Source organism: Artemia sp. Qi Xiang Cuo, chromosome 4 (genome assembly GCF_049724085.1).
Source record: "Artemia sp. Qi Xiang Cuo chromosome 4, ASM4972408v1, whole genome shotgun sequence".
In the NCBI taxonomy this organism is placed as follows: Eukaryota; Metazoa; Arthropoda; class Branchiopoda; order Anostraca; family Artemiidae; genus Artemia; species Artemia sp. Qi Xiang Cuo.
Window position 1 is genome coordinate 15,944,499 of NC_142797.1, and position 15,889 is coordinate 15,960,387.

The window sequence follows — 15,889 nt, forward strand, 5'->3', positions numbered from 1 at the left end:
TTTTTAATTATTGTGCTTTAACAATTTCTATATTCTTTCTAATAAAAGAATCATTTTGAAGTTGTTGAAATAAGAGTTGTATTTATAGCCTGTTTCTCTAATAATTTTTTTTTTGCGGGACCTTGATTATTGGGACATTTTTCTTAATTTTATCCCTTCGTTATTATGTTCTATTTATAATATTTTATTAATTTTTTAAAGCAATATATGAACATAGCTTCTACTAGCAACAAAAAATAAAAACAATTAATCCCCTATGACTTGATAGATGGACGATAGAGCTCAGGGATTTATGTCATATTATTCCATTTACAAACTTAGCAATAACAGATATTGGTTTTATGTCTCTGGCTTAATTGACCTCGTATAGAAGTACTTTCCAAATTTGGGTTATGTCTCGCTGGCAAGAAAAAAACTGTGTTTCTCTAGTTGTATATTTTAATAAGAAAATTAATACTAAACGCATATTTTGACTAATAGAATATTTTTCGAGGGGGATTTTTCTTAATTAATTTAAAGTTATTTTTGATGCAAAATAATGTCTTGTTGCAGTTCAGATTTTCTTTTTTTGTGTCTGCAATCTAATTCAACAAATAAATTAGTGGATTATCGACATAAAAATCTTCCTGATTTCCTAAAATGTTTTCTTCTTTTTTTTACACGAGTTAATTGGCCTCTAATTAAGGTACAACATCTTTATTTTATTTCTTTTGCTTAATCAACCCCATACAGAACTTGTTTTCCAAATTGCGAGTTACGACCCACTGGGAAGACGCGGAGCCTTTTAACTATAATTCTTTCTCTAGTTGTATGTGTGTTAGTAAATATGCTTAATATCAAATAAAGTTTCTAGTAATGAAGTAATTTTTCGAGAGCTTTTTTTTAATTCCATAGGAATTAATTTTGCAGAAAAATAAACTTTGCCATTGCTTGATTTTTATTCTGTGTTTACGTGTACAATTTACTATGACAAAAAGTTCAATATGATTTAATGTACAAAAATTTCCTTATTTATTTAATTTTCTTCTTTTTCTCTTTTTTTTAGGTAATTGGTCTACTATTTGAAATTTTGGGGGAAAATTCATGAGTTTTATAAATGACTTAGAAAGAACAGATACTGATATTCTATCATAAGTTACTCAAAACAAGTTGGGGTAGTATATAAGTTTCATCAAAGTTAGTCTAACCCATCAAAAGCTACGAGCCTGAAAAAATTGCTTTATTTCGAAAAAAGAGGGAAGTACCACCTAAAAGTGATAGAATCTTAATGAAAATCAAACCATCACATTCAGTGCAACAGAAAATGCCACTGTAGATGTTTCAAGCTCCTATCTGCAAAAATGTGGGATTTTGTATTTTTGCCAGAAGAAAGATCACGGATGCGAGTTTCTTTGTTGTTTTGTTTTTTTCCAGGGGTGATCGTATCGATCAAGTACCTAGAACATCGTGAGAGGGCTCATTCGGACGGAAATTAAAAGTTTTAGTGCCCTTTTTAAGTGACCAAAAAAATGAGGGCAACTTGGCCCCCTTCCTCGCTCATTTTTTTCCAAAGTCATAAAATCAAAGTTTTGAGATAGCCATTTTAGTAGTATGCTTATATTGAATTTGCTTGCGTATATAGGAATTTCCATGTTATTTGCTTGCGTGTATAGGAATCTCCATGTTATTTGCTTGCGTGTATAGGAATTCCCGTGTTATTTGCTTGCAGCTATAGGACCATGTTATTTGCTTGCGTGTATAGGAATTCCCATGTTATTTGCTTGTGTGTATAGGAATTCCCATGTTATTTGCTTGCAGCTATAGGACCATGTTATTTGCTTGCGTGTATAGGAATTCCCATGTTATTTGCTTGCGTGTATAGGAATTCCCATGTTATTTGCTTGCAGCTATAGGACCATGTTATTTGCTTGCGTGTATAGGAATTCCCATGTTATTTGCATGAGCTTTACAGGGTTTGAGAGACTCGGTTGCCTGATTCCGTGTGGTTTTTCTTTACTTGGTGCCCATTAGAAACGAAATTTTTGTGTTAAATAAGTAGTTTTTGTATCTTTTAAAAGAGCTTTAAGGGGTTTGAGAGACTCTGTTGCTTGATTCCGTGTGGTTTTTCTTTACTTAGTGCTCATTAAAAACGAAATTTTTGTTGTAAATAAGTAGTTCTTGTATCTTTTAAAAGAGCTTTATGGGGTTTGAGAGACTCGGTTGCCTGATTCCGTGTGGTTTTTCTTTACTTAGTGCTCATTTAAAACGAAATTTTTGTTGTAAATAAGTAGTTCTTGTATCTTTTAAAAGAGCTTTATGGGGTTTGAGAGACTCGGTTGCCTGATTCCGTGTGGTTTTTCTTTACTTGGTGCCCATTGAAAAAAAATTTTTTGTTGTAAATAAGTAGTTCTTGTATCTTTTAAAAGAGTTTTACGGGGTTTGAGAGAGTCTGTTGCCTTATTCTGTGTGGTTTTTCTTTACTTGGTGCCCATTAAAAACGAAATTTTAGTGTTAAATAAGTAGTTCTTTTATCTTTTAAAAGAGCTTTACGGGGTTTGAGAGACTCCGTTGCCTGATTCCGTGTGGTTTTTCTTTTCTTGGTGCCCATTAAAAACGAAATTTTTGTGTTGAATAAGTAGTTTTTGTATCTTTTAAAAGAGCTTTAAGGGGTTGGAGAGACTCAGTTGCCTGATTCCGTGTGGTTTTTCTTTACTTAGTGCTCATTAAAAACGAAATTTTTGTGTTAAATAAGTAGTTCTTGTATCTGTTAAAAGAGCTTTGAGGGGTTTGAGAGACTCGGTTGTCTGATTCCGTGTGGTTTTTCTTTACTTGGTGCCCATTAAAAACAAAATTTTTGTGTTAAATAAGTAGTTCGTATATCTGTTAAAATAGTTTTACGGGGTTTGAGAGACTCGGTTGCATTGTATTTTCAATACTTTTATTACAAGAAACTAGAGTTTACGGTTAAAAACCCTTATTAGCTCAGATGTTATAGAAATAGTTTTATTTTTCGATCTGAAAATATACTAAAGTTTCAGATTTGAACCAGAGAATTGTATTTTCCATAATTTTCTTACATCTTTGGAAATCATTAACGATAACAAACATGTTTTCGGCCAGATGGGTTTTTCAAAGCACATTCAGCATGGCGTGCGCTATTTTTTTTTATCATGAACCCTTTAGAGACCAATTTGATCAACTTGGAGAAAGTTCAAATAGACTCGTTACTGATATTGATATTAGTGCGTAAACTACAAACTGACAAATATTTCATTTTTTAAGGTTAATTTAGACGAGGTTACGTGCGCGCACAGAACCTCGTCTAAATTAACCTTAAAAAATGAAATAAAGCTATGTCGACTTTGCATATTTTATTCAACAGATCCGTCAAAGGATACTGAAAAAACATTTATTCACTCTGATATTTAGATTTTGTTATTAATAATTGTTTTAACTGATAAAAGATGTTGATCAAAAATAAATTATTCACTCTGACACTTAGATTCTGTCAAGTTTATTCGATGTATCTGACAAAACATGTTGATAAATAAAATTTATTCACTCTAACACTTAGATTTTGTCAATTTCATCCGCATGTATCCGAGAAATGGATGTTGATATAGAATTTAATGAATCTGATACTTAGATTTTGTGAAATTGCTGTATTGACTGTCTAGGAAGCGACTTCAATCGATAAAGAATGTTAATAAAGAATTTGTTCAACTTTTTTTCATAATTTCCTGAATTAAATTTCTGTATTGTGTATCCAAGAGGTGAATTCAAGAAAGAGTTTGTTACTTACTTACCTACTTAATTACTTACTTACCTACTTACAATTTTTTCATAATGACATAATAACATATCCAACAACGGATGTTGATAAAGAATTCATTAATTCTGATAGCTAGATTTTGTCAATGTTATCCCATGTGTCTAACAATAGAGGTATGCAAATTCCTTTTCTTACATCTCCGATGTTTTAATAGACATTCTAAACGTTTGATATGCTAGCTTACTCTAAAAATAATGAACACATAACAAGGTAATGCATAAAATATTTTTAATGAGATAATGCTATGTAGAATGTTAATACAAAAATATATTATGATACATTATTAATATCATTGATTAACTTTGGACATTTTGAATCTGTTCCATAAAATAGTTCACCATGTTCTCTCTTGATATTGTAGCTATTGTCTTCTCTTAGTTCGTAATCAGTAGAATAATCACTATTCCATTTAGAGTCATACACAATTTTTACTGGTGTCTCATCAACAGGCTCAATATTCTTTTCGTCTTTTGTATTATTTGGTTCATTGACTGTTTGATCAATGGCAGTAACGTTTGCTGGTGCTTTGTTTTTCATCGATTCATCTTTATATTCCATCGTGATATTTTATGACAATGCCCTTTTTATTTTTCTGTCAATTTCACTGTCTATTATCACATTATATTTTCACAGGTAACAGTTTCGGCACGTAGACAAGATATGGTTTACGATATTAGTAGAAGAGTAGGCCTTTCTTATATTGACCTTCCGTTGAATGCTAATACCCGAAAGCTGACGATTGGTTGTATCAGTAGGTAATGTGTTACCTGCAACAGTAGCAAGGAGTTGTCCTCTATCATCAACGATTATTTTTATGTTGGCACTCTCTTTGAGTGCAATCATCTCTGGAGATCTCAATCTCGTATAACCATCAACATAAGAGTTGAATTTTTTCGCTATTCCAAAGAAATTGAATTCCTAACTGTCATGACAATGCATGCATACATTTCCAATAGTGCTACCACTTGTACTTGTTTCATAGTTTAAATAATTCTCCTTGTCGGCATTCAATGCTACAATAACCTTGTTATGTGAACACACTTTATTAAAATACTCCATCTTCATTTTTTTTAAGATATGACTTATGTGTTTATCGTTCCACTGCGTAAAAAATACTGATTTAATACATGCAATAGACTAGGTAGTGTCAATAACCGGACATAGAATACCAATGGGAAAGCCACATCATATCTCTGACCAATCATAGAGTAGAATTGTTAGAGACGTAGGCATATTTTGTCATTTCAAGATACGTACAAAAAAAGATAAAAAATAAATAACGTTGAATAATTTCGAAGTTTAAAAAAAATAGTCTATTTTTATGGAAAAAATATTGAATTAGAATCATCAGTCCTCATCATTATGAGTATCCGAAACTGGACTTAAGTTTCACATTTGAACTAGAGAATTGTATTTTCCATAATTTTCTTACAAGAAACTAGAGTTTACGGTCAAAAACCCTTATTAGCTCAGATTTTACGGAAATAGTTTTATTTTTCGATCCAAAAAAAGACTTAAGTTTCACATTGAACCAGGGAATAATATTTTCCATAATTTTCTTATAAGAAAACTAGAGTTTACGGCCAAAAACCCTTGTTAGCTCGGATTTTACAGAAATACTTTATTTTTCGATCTTTAACTGGACTTAATTTTCACCTATGAGCCAATGAATTGTATTTTCCATAATTTTCTTACAAAAAACTAAAGTTTACGGTCGAAAACCCTTTTAACTCAGATTTTATAGAAATAGTTTTATTTTTCGATCCAAAAATAGACTTAAGTTTCAGATTTGAACCAGAGAATTGTATTTTCCATAATTTTCTTACAAAAAACTAGAGTTTACGGCCAAAAACCTTTATTAGCTCATATTTTGCAGAAATACTTTTATTTTTCGATCCAAAAATAGACTTAAGTTTCAGATTTGAACCGGAGATTTGTATTTTCCATAATTTTCTTATAAAAAACTAGAGTTTACGGTCAAAATCCCTTTTTAGCTCAGATTTTATAGAAAAAGTTTTATTTTTCGAACCAAAAATAGACTAGAGTTTCAGATTTGAACCAGACAATTGTATTTTCCATAATTTTCTTACAAAAAACTAGAGTTTACGGTCAAAAACCCTTATTAGCTCAGATTTTACAGAAATAGTTTATTTTTGGATACAAAAATAGACTAGAGTTTCAGATTTGAACCAGAGAACTGTATTTTCCATAATTTTCTCACAAAAAACTAGAGTTTACGGGCAAAAACCCTTATTAGCTCAGATTTTACAGAAATAGTTTATTTTTCGATCCATAACTGGACTTAATTTTCACCTATGAGCCAACGAATTGTATTTTCCATAATTTTCTTACAAAAAAAACTAGAGTTTACGGTCAAAATCCCTTATTAGATCAGATTTTACAAATATAGTTTATTTTTCGATCCAAAAATAGACTAAAGTTTCAGATTTCCACCAGAGAATTGTATTGTCCATAATTTTCTTACAAAAAACAAGAATTTACTGCAAAAAACCCTTATTAGCTCAGATTTTATAGAAATAGTTGCTTTTTCGATCCATAACTGGACTTAGTTTTCACCTATGAGCCAACAAATTGTATTTTCCATAATTTTCTTACAAAAAAAAAACTAGAGTTTACGGTCAAAAATCCTTTTTTTAGCTTAGATTTTATAGAAATAGTTTTATTTTTTGATCCAAAAATAGACTAAAGTTTCAGATTTGAACCAGAGAATTGTATTTTCCATAATTTTCTTACAAAAAAAACTAGAGTTTACGGCCAAAAACCCTTATTAGCTCAGATTTCACAGAAATAGTTTATTACCTAGCTCATAAAAGCCAGAAATAACAAACTACCCACCTCAATTTGTAGGTTTCAGACAACACACACCTATCAGACGCTAAGAAACCTAGCTCTGAAAAGCCAAAAATAGCAAACTACCCACCTCAAATTGTAGGTTTCAGATAACACTCACCTATGAGAGACTAAGAAAATTAGCTCTGACAAGCCCAAATAGCATCCCAAACAATATTTTTCAGACAAAACACACATATAAAATGCTATGAAACCTAGTACTTAAAAGTTAGAAATAACAAACTACCCATCCCAAAGTGTATCTTTTAGACAACCCACTCCTATGAGAGACTGATATATCTAGATCTGAAAAGTCAGAAATAGCAAACTACCCACCCCAAATTGTAGGTTTCAGACAACACACACCTGTGAGAAACTAAGAAACCTAGCTCTGAAAAGCCCAAATAGCATCCCAAACTATAGGTTTTAGACAAGACACACTCACAAAAGAAGAAATGTCTTCAAAGTCAAGGCTATAAGAAAGGAATTGCTTGATATTTTTATCAGTTTGTAGTTTACGCACTAATATCAATATCAGTAACGATTCTATTTGAATTTTCGCCAAGTTGATCAAATTGATCTCTAAAGGGTTCATGATTAAAAAAAAATAGTTTGGGGCAAGAAAAAAAAACTAAAATAATGTCATGAAATCATTTTCAACACTCAGAGCAGGGGGACGTTGGGATTGAATCATAGAGAAACAACGAATTTACTTTTTTTTTAAATATGAATCAAAGACGTTTCGTTCTTTTCACTGGCTTGAAATTGAATACAAACGAGCCAATCAGGTGTTACAATCATTTTGTTTGCTCAAAATTTGACAAAGCAACGACGGTTTGGTTAGTTTTACTTTGCATGATATTTCTAAAGCCAATTAAGATGAAGAAACGTCTTCAAAGTCAAGGTTATAAGAAAAAAAGTTCTGGATATTTTTTGTCAGTTTGTAGTTTACGCACTAATATCAATATCAGTAACGAGTCTATTTCAACTTTCTCCAAGTTGATCAAATTGGTCTCTAAAGGGTTCATAAAAAAAAAAATAGCGCACGCCATGCTGAATGTGCTTTGAAAAACCCATCTGGTCGAAAACATGTTTGTTATCGTTAATGATTTCCAAAGATGTAAGAAAATTATGGAAAATACAATTCTCTGGTTCAAATCTGAAACTTTAGTCTATTTTCGGATCGAAAAATAAAACTATTTCTATAAAATCTGAGCTAATAAGGGTTTTTGGCCGTAAACTCTAGTTTCGTAAGAAACTCTAGTTTCTTGTAAGAAAATTATGGAAAATACAATGCAACCGAGTCTCTCAAACCCCGTAAAGCTATTTTAACAGATACAAGAACTACTTATTTAACACAAAAATTTCGTTTTTAATGGGCACCAAGTAAAGAAAAACCACACGGAATCAGGCAACCGAGTCTCTCAAACCCCTTAAAGCTTTTTTAAAAGATACAAAAACTACTTATTTAACACAAAAACTTCGTTTTTATTAAGCACTAAGTAAAGAAAAACTACACGGAATCAGGCAACTGAGTCTCTTCAACCCCTTAAAGCTCTTTTAAAAGATACAAAAACTACTAATTTAATACAAAAATTTCGTTTTTAATGGGCACCAAGTAAAGAAAACCCACACGGAATCAGGCAACCGAGTCTCTCAAACCCCATAAAGCTCTTTTAAAAGATACAAGAAATACTAATTTAATACAAAATTTCGTTTTTAATGGGCACCAAGTAAAGAAAAACCACACAGAATAAGGCAACAGACTCTCTCAAACCCCGTAAAGCTCTTTTAAAAGATACAAGAACTACTTATTTACAACAAAAATTTTGTTTCCAATGGTCATCAATTAAAAAAAAATCACAAGGACACAGGTAATCTAGTCTCTCAAACCTCCTCAGGCTCTTTTCAGAGATACAAGAACTACTTATTTACAACAAAAATTTCATTTAGAATGAGCACAAAGCAACGAAAAACCACAAGGACTCAAGCAACAGAGTCTCTCAAACCCCATAAAGCTTTTTTAAAAGATACAAGAACTACTTATTTACAACAAAAATTTCGTTTTTAATGAGCACTAAGTAAAGAAAAACCACACGGAATCAGGCAACAGAGTCTCTCAAACCCCTTAAAGCTCTTTTAAAAGATACAACAACTACTTATTTAACACAAAAATTTCGTTTATAATGGGCACCAAGTAAAGAAAAACCACACGGAATCAGGCAACCGAGTCTCTCAAACCCTGTAAAGCTCATGCAAATAACATGGGAATTCCTATACACGCAAGCAAATAACATGGTCCTATAGCTGCAAGCAAATAACATGGGAATTCCTATACACGTAAGCAAATAACATGGGAATTCCTATACACGCAAGCAAATAACATGGTCCTATAGCTGCAAGCAAATAACATGGGAATTCGTATACACGCAAGCAAATAACATGGGAATTACTATACACGCAAGCAACTAACACTGTCCTATATCTTCACCCAAATATCCCGGGAATTCCTATACAGACAATCACATAACATTAGAATTCCTAAGCAAGCAAGCAAATAACATAGTCCTATAGCTTCACTCAAAGAACATGGGAAATCAGTTATATGCAAGCACATAACATGGAGATTCCTATACACGCAAGCAAATAACATGGAAATTCCTATATACGCAAGCAAATTCAATATAAGCATTCTACTCATTTTGTTCAGCATAGTAGAAAATATAATAAATATTTCTTTGAGGATGACTTAGGTCTCCCACATATCCCGGGGAAGGGCTGCAACTTATGAACTTTGTCCTTTGTTTACATATTATTATTATTATTATTAATTTATTGCACGTCAAAAAAAGGTACAAAAGGTACAATAGACGGAGTAATCACTAAAGAAAACAAAAAAAAAAAAAGAAGAAAAAGAAGGAAAATATAGTATTGGTTATTGGGAAGTATATAGACGTTTTCAGGAGGGATTTGTTCTGGTGGTGGAGGGTCGGAGGAGGGGGTTATGTGGGAAGATCTTTCCATTGAGGAAGTTTCCTTGGGGGAAGGGACATTTCTATGAAGGAGGCGCCAGATTTCCCAGCATCATTTAAAAAACGATGAGAAATTAAATAAAAAAATAGCAAGTTTTTTCAACTGAAAGTAAGGAGCAGCATTGAAACTTAAAACGAACAGAAAGTATTACGTATATGAGGGGGTTCGCCCCCCAGTCAATACCTCGCTTTTTACGCTGAAGTTTTTTTTAGTATTTTCAAAAGAGCTATCTATTCTAATTAAACGGCCTTTGTGATTCAGGGATTTATGACTTGCACAAAATTCGAACTTTAGCGTAAAGAGTGAGGTACTGATTAGGGGGAGAACCCCCTCATATACGTAATAATTTCTGTTCGTTTTAAGTTTTAATGTTGCTCCTTCATTTCAGTTGAAAAAACTTGTGTTTTTTTATTTAATATATCATTAGGATTAACCTAATCTGATTTCTCGAGTTGTACTGGCTAATACGGAAGTACCCGATTTGATACATGCTATGTTATTCTATGATATGATATGTTATTCTATGTTATTCTTTTTTCTCCCTTTTTCCGTCATGAAAATTATGGAAACATATTTTTGACATTTTAGTAGACAGACTTCATAAACTTTCACTATTTTCTCGTTTCCTACTTTTTCCAAGTCTTGAAGTGTTAAACTAATCTTGAATTTATATTTTTAGCGAAAGTGAATGGTCGTATTTTTACAATAGAAGTAAAGACTGGCATTTCATCAAGATTCTTTGCTCCTGCGCACACAGGATTTTCAGTGAATTACCAACTAATTTCTTCAAAATGTCATAACTCCGGAATTTCAGAGCCATGTAAAGCGTCTGAAGCACCCATCCCACCCCATACAGTTGATTACACCAGTACACACCCTGATACTAATGCACCTCATTCTTCTGTAAGTACAACTGCGCCTCCTATCCCGACCACGACGCCAAGTTTTACTCTGAGTATTGCATATGGATTGCCAAAACCGAAGCCAGTTTATGGCGCCCCTATTAATAACTACGGTGCAATTACGCATGGGCCTAACTTACATGAAGGACACCATCTACCTTTGCCTTCAAAGGGAAGCTATGGAGTGCCTCAGCCTCCAAAACAAATCTATGGAGTGCCTCAACCTCCTAAGCAAAGCTATGGAGTGCCAAAAAATACTTACAGCGTGCCTCAAAGCAGCTATCCTGCTTCAGCTAGTGGAGAAAATCAAGGAAAAATTGATATAAATGAATTGTTTAATTACTTTCAGCAATTACAATACTGGACAAGCCTATTTCAAAATTCTCCAGGATCCAATTATCAAAACTATGGTTCTCAGTGGCTTGAGAACAATGGTAATTATGATACTGCCTACAACTTGCCATCAAATCCGTACACAAATAAGCAAAAACTCAGCTATGGGCCACCATCTAATCAGCACCCGAATTTTGGCACTCCAATTAATTCGTCATCTAATGAGCCTTCTTCAAGCTATGATGCACCTGTGAATAGTTCAAACTTGTCCAGGGGAAATAATCATTTAATTTTGCCACAATTGGGCCCCCCTTCGTTTGCACAACCACAATTTCAGGGGAAACAGAAGTACACTGCTCTCTCTCCGGGCCTTCTACCTCCCGACCCAATAAAACAAGGAGATGCATCAGAAGAAAACGAAAAATTGTTGAGAAATGAAATTCGAAAAAAGAGTATTGATATTGACTCAGATTATTATGACGAGAGAAGATAAAATGATTGTGATAAATTTATTGTTAAGATTTTCGTGTATATAATTTTTGTAATTGCTATCAGATCTCATTTTTGGCTATTTATTTGTATCCATGTGACCTCCTAAATTTCTCTCATTGGTGAAGTTTCAGCCAATAGGAATGCGTATCTCTAAGCTGCGGAAATTGTTCCTGTAAAAATCACAGTAATAAGTCGAGTTTTGGTCATTTTCCAGTTTACTACCTTGAAGAGTACATTTGGCACCGAGGAAAATTTAACGTAAGTAGTTTGAAACTATCTTCCAGAGTAGCTCAAAGATTAGATTTAAGCTATTAAGGGGCAATGTCAGAAAAATCGTAAAATGAACCATGTACCCAACATTTCCTTAAAATACCACCTATTTTACTCAAAAGGGAAAGTAACACAAGGTATTCTATTGAAAAAAACTTCCTCAACTTTCAGAAACTGTCTTGCAAAACTGTCAAATATCACTGAGCTATATTTGATCGTTTATTACTGAAGAATACAAGCTATTCTAGAAGAAAAAGAACAAAAATATAAGAAATAAACTTTTAACAAACGTAATAAAAAAAAACATAAGTGATGGCACTTTCTTTTTACAACTAAGGTAGTCGAGCGAAAAAATAATATAATGTATTTCCTTAAAGTCAGTTTTTCACCGCATTTCTCATTGTGTCATATAAAATCTATAACCGTCATTTACTAGGGCACGACTAGCTGCTGCTTAGGAAATGAATCAAGTCCTTGAGGGAGACACCTCCACCAAGATAAGGTTCAGGCAGGGGCGTTGTTTGGGGGAGGAAAGAGGGGGCAATTGCCCCCCCCCAAATAATGTGGAAAAAAATCTTTATACATCTTATGCCGTTTGACTATCTGGATATGGACCCCTCTTGCCCCCCAATAAAAACGCTGGAGATTCGCCCCTGGGTTCAGGAATATTTGGGAGAAATGTGTGGGGAAATACGATGTTGTCAAGATGAATGGATATTTTTTTTTCCTTGGGCATCTTCCTCGTATGAAAATGTTTCTAGGACCTCCTTTTCCAACGGAATATTTCTTCGGGAGCCAAAGTTCTCTAAATCGTTTATGATTTTCAATATTTTAGCTTCACCATTAAACTTTGAATATAAAGCAATATTTCCTTATATTTTAGAAGTAAGTGTTATTGTGTGAAACTTAAATTTTGAAATAACCTTTCAAATTAGTTTCAAATTTTCAATATTTTAGCTTCACCATTAAACTTTGAATATAAAGCAATATTTCCTTATATTTTAGAAGTAAGTGTTATTGTGTGAAACTTAAATTTTGAAATAACCTTTCAAATTAGTGAGTTCACTTTTTATATTGTTATTCCTTGACAATCGAAAATGTTGATTAAAGCCTTACAAACAAAGTTTTGGTGAAAATTCATTAATTCTCAGTGTTTTTTTATACGGTACCTTAATCTTCATTTTACAAGTATCTCAGTGCTCCATTTCTTTATAGTACCAAGAGCAGTGAAAACGAAACCCTACTGTTACAGTGCTGTATTGTTACTTTACTGTATTGTTGAAGTACCAAGGACAGGAAAAATGAAATCTTGCTATTGCTGTTACTGTTACTGTACTGTTACTACTAAGTACCAAAGAGACTGAACGCGAAATTGTACTATTTCTGTTGTCGTTACTGTACTGTTCGTGTACCAAGGACTGTAACAGTGAGAACGAAATTTTACTGTTACTGTACTGGTACTGAAATGTACTGTTACTATTAAAGTACCAAAGACAGTGAAAACGGAATCTTACTGTTACTGTTAGTGTACTGTTACTGTTAAAGTAACAAGGACTGTGAAAACGAAATCTTACTGTTGCTGTTAGTGTACTGTTACTGTTAAAGTACCAAGGACAGTAAAAATGAAATCTTGCTGTTCCTGTTACTGTTACTCTACTGTTACTGCTAAGTACCAAAGAGACAGGAAGCGAAATTGTACTATTTCTGTTGTCGTTACTGTACTGTTTATGTACCAAGGACACTGAAAACGGAATCTTACTGTTACTGTTAGTGTATTGTTACTGTTAAAGTAACAAGGACAATGAGAACCAAATCTCACTTTTACTGTACTGTTACTGAAATGTACTGTTACTAATAAAGTACCGAGGACAGCGAAAACAAAATCTTACTGTTACTGATAGTGGATTGTTACTGTTAAAGTAACAAGGACATTGAAAACTAAATCTTACTATTGCTCTTGCTGTAATGTTTCTGTTACTGTTGAACTATCATGGACAGTAAAAAGAAAACCTGATTGTTTGAACTGGTTTAGTGGAAACTTACAGATAACCCTATTTACCTTTAAAAGATTAGAAAAAAAATCAGAATTAAACTATCAACAAAAATATCCCACATAAGCAGTATTGCAGTTTTGGCAGTCGTGGGTGCCAAATTCAGTAGAAAAATAGAAGCTAGGGTAAAACAAAAATAATATAAAACATATGATTACAAACAGCTTAAGAAGATATAGCTTTCCTGTGAAGTTGTTGTTGTCTTTGGGAATCGATAGACTGTTACTGCTTGAACTTTTGATGACATAAAGCAGTGTCAAATCAGACTAATTAGTTTTACTTATTTATTTCCACGATTCAGCGTGACAAATCTGTCAAAAATTGGGGCACTCCACTAATTGCCTTATAGTTTTGAAACAACCAAAACACAAATCTTACATTTTGTGGCTTTCAGGTATGAATCAACAAACCCAGTTTTTCTTCCTTTTAAAAAATTATAATACAGACTCGTAACTACGAGGGAACCTTTGGACCCATGCCTTTCCCCTGATATCCCAAACTTTTTAGAGTTTTCTCATAATAATAATCGTTTCAATATACAACTAACCAACCAATAGTCCGTGTTTTTTTCTGGTCGTAACTCCCCCTCCCCATACAAAATGAATTCCTTCATAACTACTTCCTGGGGTAAGATACGTTTCAAAAGCAGCTATCACTAACTCCTGGGCATTCAAATTTGTGTTTTAGCCAACAAATTAGGCATAAAATGTGTCGACAGGTAGAAATAGAAAGAAAAGGATTAAATGGAAAATTGTTTCTTTGAAAACAATAAATTACCTAGCGTGAATATAAAAAAAAGGTCAGATGAATTTCTTGCCTATACAAAATATTAGAAGAAATAGGCAAATGTTATTCTTTAATTCCATTTTTCTTAAACCATTTAGTCCTCTAAACCACCTGAACTTTTTAATAGTGGTTTTGGACTACAAACTTTCACATAGATAGTAGTTTAGAGCAAAATAGTGTAGCGTCTGACAGCTTCACTAAAAAAGTAGGAAATATAAAAGAAAATGTGATAATTGGCATGATTAATCCGCAATTTTATTGGATTAAAGCTAAAAATCTGCTCTATAAAAAGAATTAATCTGGATTTTTTTTCGCTTTTCAAGGACTGTTTTATATCAAATCCACTCTGCACAGATAAGGTCTAAGCTAGCTTAAAAAAAATCTTTGCATGTTAAGTAGTCTAGTTGAATTTAAGCTTGTAGGTCTACTGGTGACAAAATTCTGCTTTCTTTGCCCTCTTCTATATTTTAAAGTGCCTGAAAAGACAAGTATGCCATAGTTTGGGGTAGGCTAAAGAAGGAATAAAATTGTCAAATGCTAGATGGCGATGGTGATTTTTCTTTCAGCACTGATGGGAGTTTCCACTCTTAGAAGTTTCGCATACCCTCTGGTCCGATCTACAGTTCCTAGAGTCCAATATTCCTTTACCCAATATGGTATAAGAAATGGTTCTATTCTTGGCTTTATTAGAATTTAGCTCGTACTTTTGAAACCTTTCTGATTAGTAGCTTACTTATCTCAGTATCTTTTTATTTCTTAGGGCATATGTTTTTCCTGAAACAATTGATTTTACGATAGGCTTTTAGCTTAGGCCAGAAGGAAAAAAAACATATATCATTGGATTCAATAGTCTCAGATCCGTCCCAATATTGCTTAAACTTTTTCTTGGAGAAAAAGAAAAACTTGTAGAAAAAAATTTCCTTTAGAAGTCTAAATTAGCTTGAAAAAAAAAAGAAAAATTTTTGTTCTTTCAACAATTTCCTGCTAATCTTCAACGCATTTTCAATTTAAAAACTCTGTACAATGAAGTCCAGAAATTTAGCTTGGTAGATGGATAGGACGGAACCTCAACTATGGAATTATATCAAAATTGTCGTCTTTATGCTGATGTGCAAAAATTGTAGAAGAGCAGAAAAATAAGACCCCAAAATTTTGGTTTTGTGTTCTTAAAAATTAAAATATTTGGCAAATTTTGGTCTGTGGTCTTAATGTTTCAACGCAAGACGACAATTTGGCTATCATTCATAGCTTAAATTCAGTGTCATCCATTTACGAAAGTACTTTTTAAAATTCCTTTTTTTATTTCTATTTTAGATTGAAAAATTGGTTGAAAATGCGTCCGAAACATCCAAAACAAGGAA

The 15,889-nt window shown here is 32.8% G+C and overlaps 1 protein-coding gene across 2 annotated transcripts in view; it reads left to right on the forward strand.

Annotated features, from left to right (window-relative positions):
* The window catches only part of LOC148952816 (uncharacterized), a 147,117-nt gene that overhangs the window by 116,735 nt on the left and 14,493 nt on the right, over nt 1-15,889 (forward strand). For both annotated transcript variants that reach the window (XM_089087435.1, XM_089087434.1), the window contains exon 9: nt 10,374-11,679. In XM_089087435.1, the coding sequence (XP_088943561.1) occupies nt 10,374-11,422 (1,049 nt within the window). In that variant the 3' untranslated portion in view covers nt 11,423-11,679. The remainder of the gene's footprint in view (nt 1-10,373; nt 11,680-15,889) is intronic.